A 24050-nucleotide genomic window follows, 5' to 3' on the forward strand; every position below is an offset into this window, starting at 1 on the left:
ACATCCGCCGGGCGGATTCGTGTCGGGGACCGGCGCTCCTTCCCGCTAGGAAAGCCGTCATTCTGTCCATAATCTTCACTGATACTATGTCCGCAGCTTCGGTGCACTGTTTAAATGCTTTCATACCGCATTCAGCTGTCATTTCTGTTTAGTTGTACTACTGCACAACTTCGGTGCTAAACAAGTTTCAAGTATCTAAAATAGAAGCATCATATACACAGTATATTAAATCAGTTAAGAATTAAACAAAAAGTGTGTCAGATTTCAATACAGGCTAGGAAAATTACAATTTGCTTCAAAGAAGAATGTCAGTGGTACATTAGGCCTTGCAGTTTTTGCTTCTGTGTTTAATCAGCGTTCATCATTGCTTTGCTGATGAGTATGTAGTTGTCATAAAATTGGAAGCGTTAGCTCAGTTGTTATGGGAGCACGTCGTTTTCAATTAGTTGTTACAGAGATTTTATGATATACGCAAATACAGAAGGTTAATGAATTCAACTTACATACACACTGCATAACGAGTGTTATTGTCATTTGGAGGTAAAAGTATTAATATTAATTGAATTAAAATAAAACCAGCATATACAATTTACCATCTGAGCTTATAAAAGTTTAAAATTCAGCTTTTATAGCCGTGTAACGGAAAGGGAATGAAAATTATGAATTTAGAATATTACTGCCATGATTTATTGTACTGTTACGTAATCTTTTTTGTCTTGTGGCTCTACATGTTCATGACTATAGCAATGACTGTGGTTTCTATGGCTCTGCTAAGTATCATAGCAGGACTGGCGTAAAATCATCGAGAAATTTTCCGCTGCGTAGTTATTTTTGTTCGTTTATAGCTGTTTCCGACTGGTCCTGTAGATGGATATAAATTTCAGTCTTCCATCACATCCATGACGTTGTTCCTGCGCTATACGCAGGAACTCCAGTGATTTATTAATAGCCTACTACGTGTTTTGTGGTTGGCGTCTTTTAAGCGTGCAGCAAAGGTGGAGCGGTAACTGTCACTTATTGCTGTGTGTTCTTTAAATCGGGGCGTGATTTTTTGGTTTTCTTTAGAAACAATTTATTTTAATTAATTACGGTTAATACTTTTGCCCCCGTATGACAGAATAACTCTCGTTATGGGCTATCAATGTGCGTTGAACACATTACTTTTGTCTATCTGTGTATACTTAGTATAAATATCTTTGCAACAAATGATTAATAGTGACGTGCTCACATAACTGAGCTAAACATGTCCACTTTCATGACAGTTACATATAGTCATTAGCACAAAAAGTATGAACTCTAGTTAATTATATCCAGAATCAAAAATCTGTATGGCATAATGTACCATTGAAAATCTTCTGTGAAGCAAGCTATGATTTTCGTAGCATATCTTGAAATCCCACATATTTTATATTTAGTTCTTAACTGATGGTAATACATTGTGTATATTATGCTTGTGTTTTAGATACTTGTAAATGGTCTAGGATAGGAATTGTATAACAGTACAACAAAAAAATAGAGATCACAACTGAAGATGGCGCAAAATCATTTCAACACATCCTGTCGTTCTGTCCTATCTTCTTGTCGATGTTTTCCGCAGGTCCCTCTCCTCCCCGATTCAGTGGAGAAATATTTGTTACCAGTAGAAGTCTTTCCGACAGGAATGCTCTCTTTTGCTGTGATAGCCTGGTTTTTATGTCCACTGTGCATCGTCCTCCATGCGTTATTTTGCGTACAAGGTAGCATAATTCCTTAATTTCTACTTCTTACTTCCTAATTATTTGTTAAGTTTATCACTGGTCCCATTTCTGCTATCCTTCATGTCTCTCTTTGGTTTACTTTCGGTCGATAGTTTGTACTGATTAGATGGTTCATTCTATTCAAAAGACCCTCTGTTCATCTTCCTCACTTTCACTGAAGATAGCAACGTCATCAGCGAATCTTATCATTGATGCTCTTTCACCCTGAATTTTAATTCCACTCTTGAATCTTTGTTTTATTGCCATCACTGCTTCTTCTATGCACAGATGAAACACTAGGTGCGAACGTCTACATCCATGCCTCTCACCCTTTTTAATCCGAGAACACCATTCTTCGCCTTCCACTTTTATTTTTCCTTGCTGGTTCTCGTACATATTGTACAGCATATTACCCGCCTTTCCCTGTAGCTTATATCAGCTTTTATGATAATTTCTAACATCTTGCGCCAGTTCACATTGTGTAACGTTTTCCTTAGGTCGACAACATGTTCTGATTTTTCTTAGATCTTGCTCCGTTATCGAGAACAAAGTCAGATTAGCCTCTCTGACGGATTTACACTTCCTTAAAACCAATCTGATTGTTATCTAACAATGGCTCAGTTTTCTTTTCCATTCTTCTGACATCACTCATGTCGGCTTACGTGATCTTGATATGTTACAGATCGCATTCAAAAAAAGTCTGGTATTAATGAATATGTGGGGAGGAACTAAGTAAGCTGTCAGGGTGAGTTAAATGAAAGCCGTCAGCTGTTATGAGAGAAAGAAGCAAGTAAGCTGTTGCTGATTTGTTGATACTCATGACTCAATACAAGAGTCGCCTGATGCCTAAGCATAAATGATTGATACAAAATAAAGGAGTATATCCTATGGCCTGTAGGCTGATCAGGAACTGCTATTTAAAAGATTATTTTCACCACGAAGTTGACATAAGGAACGAAGTCCCTCAAATATATGTATAGCTGTTGGCCTTGGTTAATCTATACCAAAATGAGATGGGAATAACTATCTACTGAAATGATACACAGAGGAATTCGATTACTGTACTTTTTTTGACAAAGATTTACACAAATGGGAAAAACTGAACAGTGTGAAAGTCGTCGTTCAAAAACAACAGAAAATACAGGACAAAGATTTACACAAATGGGAAAAACTGAACAGTGTGAAAGTCGTCGCCGGCCGGAGTGGCCGTGCGGTTCTAGGCGCTACCGTCTGGAGCCGAGCGACCGCTACGGTCGCAGGTTCGAATCCTGCCTCGGGCATGGATGTGTGTGATGTCCTTAGGTTAGTTAGGTTTAATTAGTTCTAAGTTCTAGGCGACTAATGACCTCAGAAGTTAAGTCGCATAGTGCTCAGAGCCATTTGAACCATTTTTTTTGAAAGTCGTCATTGAAAAACAACAGAAAATACAGGAAGTATTAAACTATCTCAGTTAAAAGAAATGCACGTATTGTGAGTCCACAAGGTACTGGAAAACACACTCTAACCATTCTCAGTTGTGTAATACAATTAGAGAGAGCCAGAGTTCTACTCCGGAGCACTTTAAGACCTCTTGAAATATAAATATATTCTTTACTTGAAATGTGCATCTCCACGTCTCTGTCGCAGTGTACCTCTACTGTCTGCTTTTCCATTGGCTAAAGGACATTCCCATCAAAAATACATCATTCCAAGGTCTGCAGACATGACTTGCCACAATATGATTGCTTCCTGGCTTTAACTAATGTATTTCAATAATATTTAAATAAGGAAATGTCATAAACATTCGGTTACATCCAGTTTGCAATAGATATAACTAATAGTTTGTTCATAAATAAATAAACCAGCTTTCTTGCGTGAGTGTGCTAATGATAAACTACAAAAGATTGTCCTTAAATATTGCTTGAACAATAATTTATGCCTGCCTGAGATAAGTGTCTTTTGGTTCTCTTCTCAGTGGTGCTGCCCACTAACACATGCAACTGACCACTTTTAAATTAGCATAGTTTTTCAATAGCACTTGCAGTCAACATTTAAATAAAGTTACTGGCAAAATAGAAACCTTCTCATTAAATAACTACACAAGTGTGGCAAAATGTGAGATACTCATGCCGTATTTTTAGCTATGTAACTCTGGGGAATACTATGTTCTGACAAACGTTTGTGAAATAAAAAAGATATGAACGACGTAATAAATCAGAAATGAAATACAGATATGTAGCTTTCAAAGACGATAGCTGCAGTGCAACACCATCATGTGAGATGTTGAAATAACACGTTGCATTTAAAAGTTGTTAATTCAAAAAGTGGTTCAAATGGCTCTGAGCACTTTGGGACATAACATCTGAGGTCATCAGTCCCCTAGAACTTAGAATTACTTAAACCTAACTAACCTAAGGACACCACACACATCCATGCCCGAGGCAGGATTAGAAATTGCGAACTTAGCGGTCGCGCGGTTCCAGACTGAAGCGCCCAGAGCCGCTCGGCCACACCGGTCGGCAGTTGTTAATTCAGAGGTTCATTGTGGAAACGTTTATTCGCTATGAATTATTAAATTTTGTTGTTTTTAAACATAATGAAAGTATTGTTGTCATTGGATGCGCCTCATTTTTCTGAGATAACAGACGTATTAAGATTTTCGTTAATATTTGACAGTAAATTGCCAACGACGTTGCCGGAGTGGTGACACCGGTTCCCGTCAGATTACCGAAGTCACGCGCTGTCGGGCTTGGCTAACACTTGAATGGGTGACCATCCGGTCTGCCGAGCGCTGTTGGCAAGCGGGGTGCACTCAGTCCTTGTGAAGCAAATTGAGGAGCTACTTGATTGAGAAGTAGCGGCTCTGGTCAAGAAAACTGACAATGGTCGGGAGAGCGGTATGCTGACATCACGCCCCATCGTATCCGCATCCAGTGACGCTTATAGGCTGAGGATGACACGGCGGTCGGTCAGTACCCTTAGGGTCTCCCGAGGCCTGTTCGGGCGGAGTTAAGTTTATTAGTTTTGACTGTAAATTACTAGAGATTCTCAAAAGGCTGTGAGAAGCCAGCTTGTCTGACACTCCGCCATTTCTTCGAACATTGCCCGTCGTCTTAAGCGCCAAAATTCCCGTACTGGGATATTCTCGTTTCCGGCCAAGCCTTTGCACCCGCACCTTCGCTCCGCAACAACGGTCGCTGCCCCTGGACCTGTCCGTGCCTCTGGATCGGCCGAGGCGCCTACGCGGCCCTGGGGCTGTTTGCCAGCTCTCAGCCGTACAACAACTTACCTTGTACCAATACTGGGCGGCCTATTAGCTTGCCTAAATACGCGTAACGTTACGTAGACCATGACGAACCCCTATCATGCTTGTAAAGTGACCGCCCTGGGCAGAGGCTCTGCTGTATACATTACGTAAGTGCTCTTTTACTCACAGAATATACGAGCTACCTTGCCGAGAGATGCGCGTGACTCTCGCATGAAACTCAGCCATCTGAACATTACCTCATACTAATGAATAACTGTTGCATCAATAAGATCTGACTTGCTTGCTCAAAAAAAAAAAAAAAAAAAAAAAAAAAAAAAAAAAAAAAAAAAAAAATGGCTCTGAGCACTATGGGACTCAACTGCTGAGGTCATTAGTCCCCTAGAACTTAGAACTAGTTAAACCTAACTAACCTAAGGACATCACAAACATCCATGCCCGAGGCAGGATTCGAACCTGCGACCGTAGCGGTCTTGCGGTTCCAGACTGCAGCGCCTTTAACCGCACGGCCACTTCGGCCGGCTGACTTGCTTGCTCCTTGACCTGTTAAGAGGAGTAGCAAGTTACCTGTCTATGTTCTATTAAAAGGTGCTAACTATGAGGGTGACTGCACTGTTCCTGCTCTGCCTGCTGACACTAAAATTACTGGTGGATACCGTTCTCCACAAACTTTTAATAACAGCGCGTTGACGTCTTGGTCAATGTGCAAGTAGTGACATACACGCCAGCATCTTGCGATGTTACTCTTATTAATCTTCGCCTTTGTCGCTTGTTATACTGGATGTTCATATTAGTTGGATTAAGAAGGATGTCTGAAGTGTGGACCAAGATTATTATCAAACATGCAAACCTAAAGAGTATAACGACATACTACTTTCCGAGAGGTTGTCTACATTCGCAAACGTTTAGCAAGTGGCAAAAGCCAGTGGACAGTTAAGAAAAGTAAAAAGATACGAGAAGGATTTGACATATCTCTGTGTGGATGACATTTTCCTCAAAGTCAATGCTATGCCTCTAGATTCATAAATTCTACAAATCAGCTTGAATAGTCGTTCAGCTGCCACTTTCCCAAATGATTCAGAAATTCTGAAGAAATGCTATTGATGCCTTCCAGTTTATTTGATGACTTGTCTTCCATGACGCCATTAAACTCTGACTCTAATACTACTCCTATTTCTTGATCCGTCAGGTCATCAGACAGTTCTTTCCTCCTCGTAGAGATCTTCAACGTACTCCGTCCACCTATCTGCTCTCTCAACTCTGTGCTTAACAGTAGCATTCCTCCTGCACTCTTAATGTTGATACATTTGCTTTCAGTTTCACTGAAGGACGTTTTAACTTTTCTCTATGCTGAATTATTCCTTCCGACAGTAATTTCTTCCAGATTTATTCGCATTTTTCCTGCAGCTTTTCCCTGCACTCACCATTCATTTCATTGCTAAGTGACCTACATTCCTGTATTCCTGTGTTTCCCTGAACGTTTTCCCTCTTTGTATCTATATTTGTCAGTCCAAATTTTGTGACTGCCCGTTTTAGAGATGTCCATTCTTCTTCATCTGAACTGCCTATTGCAGTAGTCATTAAACACACATCAAAAAAAGTTTTCCATCACCCCGGTTCCCAGAACTCCTGAAGATAGACGTTGACTGTGGATATTGTATCAAAGACACGGTCCCTTTGACTGTTCAGAGATGTCAATAAACCCGCCAAAAGATGTAAACATCCATGCATGAGTAGCGCCTATTAGACGGAGGGGGTCCGACAGCCGGTCAGTTCCAGTCATTCCACCAGGAAGGAGTTACACAACTCGTGTTGCCTGTAGTTCAACCATGCTTAGACGGTCAATACCGCGGTTCAATTGCGTCCGCATTGTTACTTTTTGCCAGGAAGAGCTCTCAGCAAGGGAAGTATCCAGGCGTCTTGGAGTGAACCAAACCCATGTTGTTCGGACATGGAGGAGATACAAAGAGACAGGAACTGTCGATGATATGCCTCGCTCAGGCCGCCCAAGGGCTACTCCTACTATAGGTGACCACTACCTATGGATTATGGTTCGGAGGAACCCTGACACTAACGCCACCATGTTGAATAACGCTTTTCGTGCAGCCACGGGACTTCGTGTTACGACTCAAACTGTGCGCAATAGGCTGCATGATGCGCAACTTCACTCCAGACGTCTACGGCGAGGTCCATCGGCAACCACGACACCATGCAGCGCGGTACAGGTGGGCCCAACAACATGCCTAATAAACCGCTCAGGATTGGCATCACGTTCTCTTCACCGATGAGTGTCGCATATGCCTTCAACCACACAATCGTCGGAGACGTGTTTGAAGGCATCCGGTCAGGCTGAACGCCTTAGACACACTGTCCAGCGAGTGCAGCAAGGTGGAGGTTTCCTGTTGTTTTGGGGTGGCATTATGTGGGGCCAACGTACACCGCTGGTGGTCATGGAAGGCGCCGTAACGGCTGTACGATACGTGAATGCCATCCTCCGACCGATAGTGCAACCATATCGGCAACATATTGGCGAGGCATTGGTCTTCATGGACGACAATTCGCGCCCCCATCGTGCACATCTTGTGAATGACGTCCTTCAGGATAACGACATCGCTCTGCTAGAGTGGCCAGCATGTTCTCCAGACATGAACCCTATCGAACATGCCTGGTATAGATTGAAAAGGGCTGTTAATGGACGATGTGACCCACCAACCTCTCTGAGGGATGTACACCGAATCTCCGTTGAGGAGTGGGACAATCGGGACCAACATTGCCGTGATGAACTTGTGGACAGTATGGCACGACGAATACAAGCAGGCATCAATGTAAAAGGACGTGCTACTGGGTATTAGAGGTACCGGTGTGTGCAGCAATTTGGACCACCACCTCTGAAGGTCTCGCTGTATGGTGGTACAACATGCAGTGTGTGGTTTTTGTGAGCAATACTAAGGGCGGAAATGATGTTTATGTTAATCTCTATTCCAATTTTCTATACAGGTTCCGGAACTCTCGGAACCGAGGTGGTGGAAAACCTCTTTTTTGATGTGGATAGTAGTATCTACAGCGTTAGAGAACTTCAACCGCACCTCATGATTCCTCACTGCTTCAGTATTCCATTTCTTTCCATACTGTTTCTTCCTGATGATTCTCTTGAACTTCAGTCTAACCTTCTTCATTACTAAACCGTGACGTGACCTTATATTTGCTATTGGTTTCGAGTAACAATTCTTTAACAGATTTCGGAATCTCTATCTCACCGTGATGTAATATTACCGTGTCTTTAAGCCTTTTCCAAGGTATACACCCCTTCCTGTGATTTTTGAGCATCGTATTTGTTATTACAAGGTAAATTTTGTTGCAGAACTCTTTAGTATTTCTTCTTTGTCATTCGTTCTCCCGAACCCATATTGTTCTCTCTCCTGTTCCTACCCATACTATAGCATTCCTATCATCAATGATTATTAGATTTTTTTCCCTCCCTTTACGTATGGAATTAAACTTTTAATGTCCTTATCTACGTTTTTCTATATTTTCATCTTCTGCTTGAGAGTCTGTGTTGATATCTAGCTACTATTATTGGCGTTCTTTTCTTTTTTTCTTCTCGTGTTACATCATTTTTTGCTGCTGTTGATATTACTCGTCTGACCAGAGAACTTTGTTCTTTGCATTTCTCTTAGACTTACTTAAAATTTCTTCAGACTATAGTAAAGACATTTACATTTTTTAAGTGATTGCAGTTATTGTGGTACAGGGGCTGATCTCACCTTTTACGAGTAAAATGGTGTTCATAAGGGACAAAAATTAACCGGCAGTTGTAGAATACTTATATCCTTTACACTTGTTATTTATACGTACCAAGTTTTCATCGCAGATCTTTAGGAGGAGTAGTGTCAACATGCAGAATGGACCGCTTGCAGGAGAGTTCTTTAATATCTCGGGAAAATTTGATAATCTACAGAACGGATTACATTTCATTACACAGAAAATGACGTCAAATTCAATGACAACCGTCAAGTAGAAAATAGCGATGGCAAACTCAAACCAAGCAGAGTTCAGCAAATGACTGTGACTGTAGAATGAGTGAGAATTGGTATGTATAAACCTATTAGTATGACTACAGTAAAAGAACTGGAATGGTTATTGAATCTGTGTTAACATTATTTAACCTGTCATTTGAATAGTAGTTTTTGATGGGGATTATAAACAGAGTTATTGTAGAGATAAACAGGACTCGTCAGCAAGCTCACGGTCAGGAACTATCCTGATCAGACACGTGTAGTTTGGGTGTACGTTCGCCCTCACATGTTGTCAGAACCGACAAGTGCGATGCATGCGAATTTCAGATAGTCAAATTACTGCAAGTATTTTTAACCAAAGAGGAGGACCTGTTAGCAGGTGTGAGAAGTATCGCATGAAAAGGTCTGCATTGCGATCCTGCGACTAAGTGGCTCAAACACCTGAACAATCAAATAATTTCGCGGCGCTGCTTGCAGCTCTCGATATTAATGATCCAGCTGGCAGTCCTCGGAGGTAAAGGAGACACGTTCTTTGTATGGTCTGGGTGTAGGTTGTTTTACATAGTGTTTACAATTTGTGAAGTGAGATTTTAATGATCCTTTATTATCAACGAAGTTTATTTTCAATATGTAAAGCCTAAAGGAATTTGGAAGGGCCTGTATGCAGGCGTGGAATTAGGCTTTCAAGTTTTCTAGGCGAGTGTTGGGCTTTAGTGACCGTGCATGTGCTCGGTAGAAACATGTCTCGTATCAGGGCCTCGACAAATTAGCTAGTTACAGGTGGTTAAAGAAAAACAGACTTCGCAAGGTCTAATTGCTGGCAGTAAATGACATTTGTTGACAAAATCGTCTCCGATTATCAGCCGAGTTGTGGCGTGGACTTATCGGAAAGTTTCAACGATTTTCCTTCACGTAATCTTGATCGCGTCTGAATGTAATTAGCAGGAAACTAGTACAAACGTTGTGACACCTCGACAATATGACTTGGCTAATAACCCGAGAAGTTTTAATCTCTGAAATTTGTTGCATTCCCATATTGTTATCTACTGTGTTTGAACTGTTATGTTCTAAATTTGTACAAATCAGCTTGTTCAGTCAGCTGACTGTCAGCGGTATCCGTCTTCCTTATCAGTCGTTGGATCTCGTAATCTTATCGAATGGAGTTAGATAACTACAGTACGTTAATTACTGAATTTGGAGGGGTGACAAGTTAATCACGCCTCGTGGGTCAAAGCGAGGCTCGCGACCATTACTTACTGTTAGATTTGTTTTAATACCGTATCAGTGCTGGAAATTGACCTAGGTCCGTCAGTAAGAGTGTCACAGTTACCTTCAGAGCACTGCGGCACGTAACGTCTCGCGCGTCGCACATAACGAAGACTGTGTTTGCATTCAGGCAGTGGCGGGAGAGAAACTTGGCACATCACAACCACCTCACAGAGGACGAGACTAGGAGCCCTTCAAACACCATATTACTCACAAGGGAACCTCCCCATCGCACCCCCCTCAAATTTAGTTATAACTTGGCACAGTGGATAGGCCTTGAAAAACTGAACACAGATCAATCGAGAAAACAGGAAGAAGTTGTGTGGAACTATGAAAAAAATAAGCAAAATATACAAACTGAGTAGTCCATCCACAAGATAGGCAACATCAAGAAGAATGTGTGCTCAGGAGCGCCGTGGTCCCGTGGTTAGCGTGAGCAGCTGCGGAACAAGAGGTCCTTGGTTCAAGTCTTCACTTGACCGAAAATTTTACTGTCTTTATTTTCACAAAGTTATGATCTGTTCGTTTGTTCATTGACGTCTCTGTTCACTGTAATAAGTTTAGTGTCTGTGTTTTGCGACCGCACCGCAGAACCGTGCGATTATTATTGAAGTCGCGAGCTATATTTGCTGGATTCATATTGCCCACGGAATACACCTCACATATTTAATGCACTCTCGTCCAAAGTAGCGAACAGTCAACTGCCAGCCAGGGAGCCTCGTTAGCAGGAATACTGTCTCTTCCGTGCGCTGTAGTCGAGTGACGTCGTGTGTTTCGATGTTTGTTAAGGTGTAGCGCCCCATACTACGGCGCAGTTATCTCGCATCGCACGGACGGATAATAATTGTCTGAAAATAAAAATTTAAACTTTTCACACTCGAGGAGACTTGAACCAAGGACCTCTCGTTCCGTAGATGCGCACGCTAACCACGAGACCACGGTGCGCCTGGGCTCACGTTCTCCTCGACGTTGCCTATCTTGCGCGTGGACTACTCAATTTGTATATTTTGCTTATTTTCTTCAGTTCCACACAACTTCTTCCTGTTTTCTCGATTGATCTGTGTTCCGTTTTTCAAGGGCCTATCCACTGTGCCAACTTATAACTAAATCTGAGGGGGGTGCGATGGGGAGGTTCCCTTGTCAGTGTGTGTCTGGCACCTGAGACAGTTTACTAGAATATATGAAATGTATTCTCAGCTGCGAATATGGACTACCATCAAGTGTGTAATGGAATGACGACAATGAAAATTTGTGCCTGACCTGGACTCGAAACCAGATTTCCCGCTTATCGCTACCCGAGCGTGACTCACGGCCAGACCGAAACTTTCATATGTCGTCAACCACGTGTCTGACACCTTTACTCGAAGATCCGTTATGTATATACCCGCACAAGCGAGACATTTTACTAGAAAATCGCTTGCCCGGTGTCTGCGGATAAATATGATAATGCAGTGTCAGTCTACATCTATACTCTGCAAACTACGATAAGGTGCACGGCAGAGGGTACGTCCCATTGTACCAGTTATCAGGGTTTCTTCCTCTTCCATTCACATACGGAGCGCGGGAAGATCGATTGTCTGAATGCCTCCGTGCGTGCAGTAATTATTCTAAGCTATTTTCGCGAATCTTATGTGAGCTATACGTAGGGGCTTGTAGTATATTCCTAGAATAATCATTTAAAGCTAGTTCTTGAAACTTTATTAGTAGACTTTCTCGGGATAGTTTTCGTCTGTCTTCAAGAATCTTCCAGTTAGTTCCTCCAGAATCTCTGTGACACCCTCCCACGGATTAAACAAACGTCAGACCATTCGTGTTGCCCTTTTCTGTATACGTCCAATATCCTCTGTTAGTCCTATCAGATACAGGTCCCACACACTTGAGCAATATTCTACAACCGGTCGCATGAGTGATATGTAAGCAATTTCCTTTGTAGATTGGTTACACTTCCCCAGTACTCTACCAATAAACCGAAGTCTACAACCTGCTTTACCCACGACTGAACCTATGTGATCTTTCCATTTCACATCCCTACAAAATGTTACACCCAGGTATTTCTATGAGTTGGCCGATTCCAACAGTGACTCACTGATACTGTGGTCATAGGATACTGTGATTTTTTCGTTTTGTGAAATGCAAAATTTTACATTTATGAACATTTAAAGCAAGTTCCCAGTGTCTGCACCACTTAGAAATATTATCAAGACCTAACTGAATATTTATGAACCTTGTTTCAGATAGTACTTTAATATACGCTACCGGCCATTAAAATTGCTATACCACGAAGGTGACGTGTTACAGACGCGAAATTTAACTGACAGGAAGATAATGCCGTGATATGCAAATGATTACCTTTTCAGAGCATTCATACAAGGTTGGCGCCGGTGGCGACAGCTACAACGTGCTGACATGAGGAAAGTTTCCAACCGATTTCTCATACACAAACAGCAGTTGACCGGCGTTGCCTGGTGAAACGTTGTTGTGATGCCTCGTGTAAGGAGGAGAAATGCGTACCATCACGTTTCCGACTTGGATAAAGGTCGGATTGTAGCCTATCGTGATTGCGGTTTATCGTAAAATGGCTGGTTCAAATGGCTCTGAGCACTATGTGACTTAACATCTGTGGTCATCAGTCCCCTAGAACTTAGAACTACTTCAACCTAACTAACCTAAGGACATCACACACGTCCATGCCAGAGGCAGGATTCGAACCTGCGACCGTAGCAGTCGCGCGGTTCCGGACTGAGCGCCTAGAACCGCGAGACCACGCGGCCGGCCAGGTTTATCGTATCGCGACATTGCTGCTCGCGTTGGTCCAGATCCAAAGACTGTAAGCAGAATATGGAATCAGTGGGTTCAGGAGGGTAATACGGAACGCCGTACTGGATCCCAACGGCCTCGTATCACTAGCAGTCGAGATGACAGGCATCATATCCGCATGGCTGTAACGGATCGTGCAGCCACGTCTCGATCCGTGAGTCAACAGATAGAGACATTTGCAAGACAACAAGCATCTGCACAAACAGTTCGACGATGTTTGCAGCAGCATGGACCATCAGCTCGGAGACCATGCTGCGGTTACCCTTGACGCTGCATCACAGGCAAGAGCGCCTGCGATGGTGTACTCAACGACGAACCTGGGTGCACGAATGGCAAAACGTCATTTTTTCGGATGAATCCAGGTTCTGTTTACAGCATCATTATGGTCGCATCCGTGTTTGGTGACATCGCGGTGAATGTACATTGGAAGCCTGTATTCGTCATCGCCATACTGTCCTATCACCCGGCGTGATGTTGTGGGGTGCCATTGGTTACACGTCTCGGTCACCTCTTGTTCGCATTGACAGCACTTTGAACAGTGGACGTTACATTTCAGATGTGTTACGACCCGTGGATCTACCCTTCATTCGATCCCTGCGAAACCCTACATTTCAGCAGGATAATGCACGACCGCATATTGCAGGTCCTGAACGGGCCTTTATGGATACAGAAAATGTTCGACTGCTGCCCTGGCCAGCACATTCTCCAGATATCTCACCAATTGAAAACGTCTGGTCAATGGTGGCCGAACAACTAGCTCGTCACAATACGCCAGTCACTACTCTTGATGAGCTGTGGTATCGTGTTGAAGCTGCATGGGCAGCTGTACCTGTACATACCATCAAAGCTCTACTGGACTCAATGCCCAGGCGTATCAAGGCCATTATTACGGCCAGAGGTGGTTGTTCTGGGTACTAATTTCTCAGGATCTGTGCACCCAAATTGCGCGAAAATGTAATCACATGTCAGTAATAGTATAATATATTTGTCCAATGAATACCCGTTTATCATTTGTATTTGTTCTTGGTGTAGCAATTTTAATGGCCAGTAGTGTAGATAACTATGTTATCTGCAAAAAGTATGATTTCACTATTAATATTATCTGCAAGGTCATTAATGTACAACATGAACAGCGAGGGTCCCAGCACACTTCCCTGCGGCACACCCGAAGTTACTTTCACGTTGGGCGACCCCCCACACTGCGGCATTACTCTGTACCTGACACTAATCAGGCCAATGTTAGAGTACGCTGCAGTGTTGTGGGGCAACGCGGCCGACTCGTCAATTGCAAAGCTGCAGACGGTCCAGAACAAGGCGCTTAGGTTAGCGCTTCACCTGCCACGAGACATCAGCACCGGAGAACTCCGCAGAGTAGCGGGAGCACCGCTGCTTAATCACCGATTCCCGCAAGCTGCGCATCGTTTTTATGCGGCCGCGCGGACGTCGGAAAACGACCTCGTCCGCAACTTGGGCAACCAAGTGCACTGGCGCCCGACCACAAGGTGGCCAGACCTGTTGCTGATGTAAAGGAACACCGCAACATTAGCAGGAAGACCCACTAGCAGCAAGGCAACCGCGAGGAAGATTCAAACGATAAGACAACACCCCCAGAAAGAAATAGGAAAGGCGTGATCCGCCCATCCTACAACTCACCGGAGCATGAAGCTCCGTGAATTTACGAAGCGAACATCTGGCGATGACTCTCCATCCAAGATAACATGCTGCGTACTCCCTACGAAAAAGTCCTCAATCCAGTGACAAAATTCACTTGATACCTCGTATGATACGGTGTTCCTTTGGACATGCGTGTCCAAAGGAACAAAATTCAGAATAACGCAGGCACTGCAATATCGTATCATATCGTATTTCTGTAGAAGGTCCTAAAAGTAACAAAAACGTCCATAACGCAAGGTAGTCTCATGAGAACTACAAATTAAGATCAAGTAATTGGATAGACTAATAGAGCATCAATACCAGTTTGGTGCTTGCCAGCCGATGTACTGTAACATCAGGTTTCACGCAAGCAAAAGCTTTATTTCCACTGAAGCTACGTAAGATATTCAGTTTGTGCACTCTCTCACCTGCCTATTTTCTTCTCTGATTTGTAGTTTTAAAAAAATGCAGAATATCAATTAAAAGCATTGTATTAGGTGTCTACTAAGAACAAACATTTTTTTCTGCTCCAGTGGGCCAGAAACGAGAAGACCAGGTACAGGCGGCGATGGGAGAGTGGGGTCGGTGGCAGCTGCTGGTGGTGCTGTCCGTGTCGCTGGTGAAGATTCCGGTGGCCTGGCACCAGCTGGGCATCCTTTTCCTGGCGCCACCTGCGCGCTTCTGGTGTGAGGAGCCGCCCTCCAACATCTCTGGAGAATGCTCCGTCTCTCTCAACGGGACGCCCACGCCCTGCACCAGCTACCGCTACGATCGTTCACTCTTCACGGAGACCATCATCACGCAGGTGAGCCTCCACTCCACTGCCCTCAAATACTCTGACGTAATTTCAGTTTGATTTTACATGGAATACGCTGAGGAATTAGCTCCGTCTAGAGTCTTCTGAATTGGTTCAGGGTAACTGGAAAAGTATACAGGTAATTCCTTTCTACGATCAGGGTGAAACATCGGATGTACATAAGTACAGGACAACATCATTGACAACAGTCGGTCGCAGGGTGCTAGGGGATATTCTAAGCTCAGGCATTATGACACTGCTGAGGAAAACGAGCTTCTGGAGCAGGGGGAGGTAACCAATGATGGTTACTGGATGGTTTGAATCGTCTTGGTGCTTATTTGGTTGCAGACTTCCCGGCTGGGCGTCGTGGGTTCGCGTGACGGCGTGGGAATGGAGGACGTTGTAAGAGAATACAGTTGAACAATCGATGGACATAACTCTTCATTATTCCTTTATACTCAAACAATTATGAGTGAATCCTCAAGCAGGTTCCGCAGCTCGTTGCCTCTGGATCACAGGGTCCCTTGTTCAATTCCCGGCCGGGTTGGGGATTTTCTCTGCCCGGGGACTAGGCGTTTATGTTATCCTCAGCATTTCATCATCATCAATCGTGAACGTGGGGAGATTGGACTGTGAAAGGATTGGGATTTTGTAGGGGCGCTGATAACCTCGCAACTGAGCGACCCACAAACCCATCATCATCATCATCATCATCATCATCATCATCATCATCATATCCTCTACCAGGGCACAGTTCTTCGTTGTCCTGTGTTGCCCCTGTGTCAGAGTGGCATGCGAAGCATACAGTTCCTTTGTGTACTCGCAGAGTTGGAAGGCAGGCTGCTTACTCGGAGAATGACGACTCTGCGGATGCTAACACGGCTGTTGGTGAGTCAAGCACCCAGCGTGGCTCTCCTGCCGTCAAGGTGCAGCCAGTGAAATCTTCTAGCGTTGTAGCAGACGACGACGTTAACAATGTGGAGCCGGTGAGTCCTCCATTTGTGCCTTAGACCGTGTGGCACCAGCTGGTTGGTTCTGAGCACTATGGGACTTAATTTCTGAGGTCGTCAGCCCCCTAGAACTTAGAACTACTGAAACCTAACTAACCTAAGGACATCACACACACCCATGCCCGAGGCAGGATTCGAAACTGCGACCGTAGCGGTCGCGCGGTTCCAGACTGTAGCGCCTAGAACCGCTCGGCCACTCCGGCCGGCCCAGCTGGTTGCCCGGAGGGACGTCAGGCAGCGGTCGGCAGTTCGCTGCTCGGCAACAATGGTAATGGCTGTCACAACTACCGCGTCGCCTGGCACAGCATAACCTAGACTGTCAGTAGAGCGTTCACGTCCGGCAGGCGTTGTGACATGCCCGCCCTGTCGAAGATCTGCTCAGATAGCCAGGGGGTAGAAATACAGCTGTCTGGAGCTGACCACGCAGAACATACACCACTGCCACATTCATAGGTCATGGGGAAGTTTCCCGAATGAAAGCAGTGTCCTGGGTCTGTCTTCAGTCACGCGGAAGGAGGCCGGCGTGAAAGTAGGCACTCCGTAACTGCTGGCGCTCTAGATAAGACACTAGGTCACAGCTTTGACCTGTTCTGTAGCATTTCCCTCAAACACTGATTTACAAAAAACTGCTTATGACACAGCTTGATTATTCATTAAGGAAATTTTTCAAATAATATATCCAGGTGAAAAGATAGATTTCGCAGATATGTGACTGACATGATAAATATTGCATTCACAGAACTCAGCACGTTATACTGGACTGTGAGTGCTCCGCAGAAACGAAAGTGACATAGGATGTGTCCCAAGGAGAAGCAGTAACACCTCTAAAGAAATTTCCTGGCAGATTAAAACTGTGTGCCAGACAGCGACTCGAACTCGGAACCTTTGGTTTTCGCGGACAAGAACACTTTCTCGAGAAATGCAAAGGTCCCGAATTCGAGTCTCGGGCCAGCACACAGTTTGTCTGCCATGAAGTTTCATATCAGTGCAATCCGCTGCGGAGTAAAACTTACATTCTGGAACACTTCTGATGCTCCCAATATACGTTAACGATTTTTCAGCTAGTTTCGACAGCAGTATAGCATTGTTCGGTGGCGAAGAACAGTCGTTAGACGATCGTAAGGACTTGCAGAAAGGCGTGTTAGTGCCCATAATAAGAAACTCCGAAAGAACAGACGCTACATACACTCCTGGAAACTGAAATAAGAACACCGTGAATTCATTGTCCCAGGAAGGGGAAACTTTATTGACACATTCCTGGGGTCAGATACATCACATGATCACACTGACAGAACCACAGGCACATAGACACAGGCAACAGAGCATGCACAATGTCGGCACTAGTACAGTGTATATCCACCTTTCGCAGCAATGCAGGCTGCTATTCTCCCATGGAGACGATCGTAGAGATGCTGGATGTAGTCCTGTGGAACGGCTTGCCATGCCATTTCCACCTGGCGCCTCAGTTGGACCAGCGTTCGTGCTGGACGTGCAGACCGCGTGAGACGACGCTTCATCCAGTCCCAAACATGCTCAATGGGGGACAGATCCGGAGATCTTGCTGGCCAGGGTAGTTGACTTACACCTTCTAGAGCACGTTGGGTGGCACGGGATACATGCGGACGTGCATTGTCCTGTTGGAACAGCAAGTTCCCTTGCCGGTCTAGGAATGGTAGAACGATGGGTTCGATGACGGTTTGGATGTACCGTGCACTATTCAGTGTCCCCTCGACGATCACCAGTGGTGTACGGCCAGTGTAGGAGATCGCTCCCCACACCATGATGCCGGGTGTTGGCCCTGTGTGCCTCGGTCGTATGCAGTCCTGATTGTGGCGCTCACCTGCACGGCGCCAAACACGCATACGACCATCATTGGCACCAAGGCAGAAGCGACTCTCATCGCTGAAGACGACACGTCTCAATTCGTCCCTCCATTCACGCCTGTCGCGACACCACTGGAGGCGGGCTGCACGATGTTGGGGCGTGAGCGGAAGACGGCCTAACGGTGTGCGGGACCGTAGCCCAGCTTCATGGAGACGGTTGCGAATGGTCCTCGCCGATACCCCAGGAGCAACAGTGTCCCTAATTTGCTGGGAAGTGGCGGTGCGGTCCCCTACGGCACTGCGTAGGATCCTACGGTCTTGGCGTGCATCCGTGCGTCGCTGCGGTCCGGTCCCAGGTCGACGGGCACGTGCACCTTCCGCCGACCACTGGCGACAACATCGATGTACTGTGGAGACCTCACGCCCCACGTGTTGAGCAATTCGGCGGTACGTCCACCCGGCCTCCCGCATGCCCACTATACGCCCTCGCTCAAAGTCCGTCAACTGCACATACGGTTCACGTCCACGCTGTCGCGGCATGCTACCAGTGTTAAAGACTGCGATGGAGCTCCGTATGCCACGGCAAACTGGCTGACACTGACGGCGGCGGTGCACAAATGCTGCGCAGCTAGCGCCATTCGACGGCCAACACCGCGGTTCCTGGTGTGTCCGCTGTGCCGTGCGTGTGATCATTGCTTGTACAGCCCTCTCGCAGTGTCCGGAGCAAGTATGGTGGGTCTGACACACCGGTGTCAATGTGTTCTTTTTTCCATTTCCCGGAGTGTATATAATTGAGGTGAGGATGACCAGTCGCCGGCCGCTGTGGCCGAGCGATTCTAGGCGCTTCAGTCCGGAACCGCGCTGCTGCTACGGTCGCAGGTTCGAATCCTGCCTCGGGCATGAATGTGTGTGATGTCCACAGGTTAGTTAGGTTTAAGTAGTTCTAAGTGTAGGGGACTGATGACCTCAGATGTTAAGTCCCATAGTGCTTAGAGCCATTTGAACCATTTGATTTTTGATGACCAGTTGATGACTTCAGTGCAGATGTACACCACGCTCGATCTCCTACGGGAATGGCAGAAGTAAAGCTGTGAGTACCAGGCGTGAGTCGTGCTTCGGTAGCTCAGATGGTAGAGCACTTGCCCGCGAAAGGCAAAGGTCCCGAGTTCGAGTCTCGGTCGGGCACACAGTTTTAATCTACCAGGAAGTTTCATATCAGCGCACACTCCGCTGCAGAGTGAAAATCTCATTCTCCTACGGGAATCTTAGAGTCCTCCCTCGGGCATATGTGTGTGTGTGTGTGTGTGTGTGTGTGTGTGTGTGTGTGTGTTGTTCTTAGCATAAGTTTGTTTAAGTAGTGTGTAAGTCTAGGGACCGATGACCTCAGCAGTGTGGTCCCTTAGAAATTCACACACATTTGAACTCTCCTACTGGAATCGGCAAAATGCCGCGAGTAATGAGGAGAATGGGCAAGGGGTATTGCATCAGTAGTGTATGGATAAAATGGGAATTAGGGTCTGACGGGAGGCGTGCTAGAGTATCCCGTGCAGTTACGATGACCACTGTCCGGATGGCGCAGTGGTCAGCGCATCTGCCCAGCAAACGGAAGACCTGGGTTGGAATCCCAGTCCCGCACAAACATTCCACTTTCTCCATTGATTTAATTAAGGCCCACTAACAGCTAACGTCAGTCATTTATCTGTGTCCTGGTTCATAATGGTTACAGGATCAAAAATGCCCGAAAGAAGACTGGACTGGCTCTGAGCACTATGGGACTGCTGAGGTCATCAGTCCCGTAGAACTTAGAACTACTTAAACCTAACTAACCTAAGGACGTCACACACATCCATGCCCGAGGCAGGATTCGAACCTGCGACCGTAGCGGTCACGCGGTTCCAGACTGTAGCGCCTAGAACCGCTCGGCCACCCAGGCGGCTCCGAAAGAAGAGACGCCACATATAAAATCATTTAATTCTACCATTATGTCAATAAAATTGACAGAATCAGAACAGGAAGATTCTACCAATCTGCAGTTCAGCAAGATTTTCACCTTCATATCAACAGGGTACGGAATCAAGATATTCATCTGTGATTCTTCAGTTCTCCCGGCGTATTTCTTGCTCGAACAGTCCACGTGTGCACTGCCGGTCTATAGTGTGCCCGTTGGACACTATAGACCGGCAGTACATCCGTGGACTGTTCGAGCAAGATATTCATCATTTGGATTTGCAGCTCCCTGTGTTTACCGTTAAAACTGTAGGATGTAAGGTCCGCCAATTATGCGAAACACCGTTTTTTGTAAGTTCCCAAACACGTTTCAGCACCACTGCGCCATCATCATTGGGTTTCCGTTTTATTTAATCTGTAATGTGAACATTTTTACTAAATGATTACAAAATTATGTGGATATTTAGTTCAAACAACAATTTGTTTCTTTTTGTTAATACCTTTACGCTCGGTTTGCATGGTTGGTCAGGACCCCTTTTATATTATTTATTACAGGTAGCTTATCACCTGCAACCAAACGATGTCGATGAGAATTGTTGTTGAGAGTTAACCTATCATTTTATGCTCTAAACGTAATTTAGTTTGTCGCGATATTTCGCGCCTATATTCTTTTTTACTTAAGTTTTTGTGTGGCAAGCCCTTTTAACCTTAGCATCATGGCGAGATGTTGTGAAGCACACGTAAAACCAAATATTCAGAACATCTCAGAGCTTTAAAAAGCAACAGCCCCCATAGCACATTCGCTGACCACCTAATAGCCCACAATCACCACTCAACTACAATAGAAACAGACTTAAGAAAACTAAAACCCAGCCACAGCCTATGCAGCAAACTGACCATTGAGGAAAACTTCCACATACAGTAGGCAATAGCAGAAGGAAAACAGGTCATAAATGAATACTCTACACTCTCCAAGGGCACACTATTTAACACATTAAAGGAACTTTACAAAAGAAGAATAACAATTAAAAAGTGTACACACACACACACACACACACACACACACACACACACACACACACACACACACAAAATGTAAACAAAGTTCAAATTTGGTGCAAACTCACTGATGAACAAATGACCACTGAGTGGATTGGGACACAAAGTGCTTTTACTACCTTATTTGTGAAAATAGGTGTTATATTGATGTGTGCTTCACAAACCCTCACCATGATGCTGAGAATTGAAGGGCTTGCCACACAAAAACGTCAGTAAAAACGAATATAGGAGCGAGATATCGTGACAAACTAAATTACGTTTAGCGTATAAAATGATAGGTTAACTCCCAACAAAATTTCTCATCAACATGGTTTGCTTGCAGATGACATGCTACCTGTAATAAATAATACTTAAGTGGTCCTGAAAAACCATGCAAACCGAGTGTAAAGGTATTAACAAAAAGAAACGAATTGTTGTTTGAACTAAATATCCACATAATTTTGTAATCATTTAGTAAAAATGTTCACATTACAGGTTAAATATAACAGAAAGCGACTGATATGGCACAGTGGTGCTGAAACATGTTTGGAAACTTGGAGAAAACGTGTTTCACATAACTTGCGGACCTTACACCCAACAATTACAGAATCAAGGTTGCGACGAAACTTATGGGGAAGCTGTCATCTTAGGATTTCTTTACTGATTGTCAATTTGCCTACTAGTAGCTCTTTCACAGACGAGATAAAAAAAATATTGTCTCCAGCGAGATTAGAACCGAAAACTAACGGAGTTCCCCGCTTGAAGGGCGAATACTTTACCGCTTTTTTATTCGTTATTGTTCGTTGCATTTTTTCGGGGCGGACGGCCCATAACATCCGTTGAAGTTCATTGTTCATTCATTCACTCAGTTTCTTTTATTTATGAGAGAGGGCAGCTAACCCTCCGACCGAACACGCTGAGATACCGCGCCGGCATCGCTGGGCTACTATTCAGTTGCGTTAGGCAACGCTCCCTTGTTGTCCAAATGGTGGGTAAGGAGGACAGTTCGCAACATAACGGCAAAGTAAGATGCGTATTCTGCTGGAACAAGCTTCCTGTACTCAAAACCATTTATTTTCTACCTCTATGTCATCCCATAAGTGGGAATGATTCATATTATTTAATGTAAATGATAAGAAAATATCCAGTGAATTTACGAGAATACGCTTCCCACGCCCGGGTTCCCGGGTTCGATTCCCGGCGGGGTCAGGGATTTTCTCTGCCTCGTGATGGCTGGGTGTTGTGTGATGTCCTTAGGTTAGTTAGGTTTAAGTAGTTCTAAGTTCTAGGGGACTGATGACCATAGATGTTAAGTCCCATAGTGCTCAGAGCCATTTGAACCCATTTTTACGAGAATAATTTATTAAGCATTCTGGATGTAAATCGACGGTCACATAGTTCCAAAAATTGAAAATTGTTCTGAAATGTTACCAATGCTCCATTATACTAACAACAGACAATACATTTGCTCAGCCGATATGTTTCTTGCGCTGGCTGGCACCAGGGATGCTTTCCCTTCGAAGATAACCGGCGGCTGTGGCCGAGCGGTTCTAGGCGCTTCAGTCCGGAACCGCGTTATTGCTACGGTCGCACGTTCCAATACTGCCTCGGGCATGGATGTGTGTGATGTCCTTAGGTTAGTTATGTTTAAGTAGTTCTAAGTCTAGGGGACTGACGACCTCAGATGTTAAGTTCCATAGTGCTTACAGCCATTTGAACCACTTGAACCTTCGAAGATAGGGTGCCAACGGCTGCCACTGCACAGACTGGGAGCAGAAATTTCTCGTCAGAAATCGGCGAGCTGGAGTATGGAAACTAAGAAATAAATCTTCAGGACCACACACATGACACAACTGTTGTGTCGATTCCCTAAGGTCTCGACACAATGAGTGGCTAGGTGCACGCGAAACTAACGCAGACGGGCGTAAATTCTGAAACAGGAGACTGGATGAAAAACTATAAAGAAAAGAAGAGAGATTGTCATCTACTTAACTTTTAATGATGTTCTTCTTGTTGAAATACATCTCTTGCATAGTAGTAAGCAATTAGCAATGATACACATGGCGCCTTGCTAGGTAGTAGCGATGGACTAGCTGAAGGCTATTCAATCTGTCTCTCGGCAATTGAGAGGAATACTTGGTAGGTCTAGTCGCAAGCTATGTCGTCCGTACAACTGGGGCGAGGTCAAGTCCGTGTCTTGTGACCTGCCCTGTGGTGGCGCTACGTTTGCGAATACACAGTGGCGACACGCGGGTCCGACATGTACTACAGGACCGCGGCCGATTTAAGTTACCACCTAGCAAGTGTGGTGTCTAGCGGTGACACCACAACAACAGCACTGGAAATCGTAAGTAACAGTGAACGATATGTTCACATTACGAACTTTGTGCTACAAAAGTTGCTTTTAACCTAAAAAACAAGAGAAAGACATGACAAAATGTAATATAGCGGCATATTATATGTACCGTATAGTACGTTTACTGTATGCATAAAAGGAAAAATGTATTGGAGGCCATTGATGATACTTACCACATAAAAGAAGCGGAGCGCATTTGGCAATAAACAAACTACCTTCAATTAGTTGCATAGACGGTACATCCGTACCTCCACGAATTTAAAGCAACTAAAGGAACGACCGAAAACAGAAAAATAATGACGATAACAGCGTATAATTTCATCTAAAAGCTCAGCAATGATGAAGTAC

General features: G+C 44.7%; 1 protein-coding gene across 1 annotated transcript in view; it reads left to right on the forward strand.

The window, feature by feature from the left end:
- LOC126249783 (organic cation transporter protein-like) overlaps positions 1-24050 on the forward strand; it is a 405395-nt gene that overhangs the window by 149275 nt on the left and 232070 nt on the right. The window contains exon 2 of the mRNA XM_049951466.1: positions 15266-15537. Coding sequence (XP_049807423.1) covers positions 15266-15537 — 272 coding nt within the window. The remainder of the gene's footprint in view (positions 1-15265; positions 15538-24050) is intronic.

This window comes from Schistocerca nitens, chromosome 3 (assembly GCF_023898315.1).
Source record: "Schistocerca nitens isolate TAMUIC-IGC-003100 chromosome 3, iqSchNite1.1, whole genome shotgun sequence".
NCBI lineage: Eukaryota > Metazoa > Arthropoda > Insecta > Orthoptera > Acrididae > Schistocerca > Schistocerca nitens.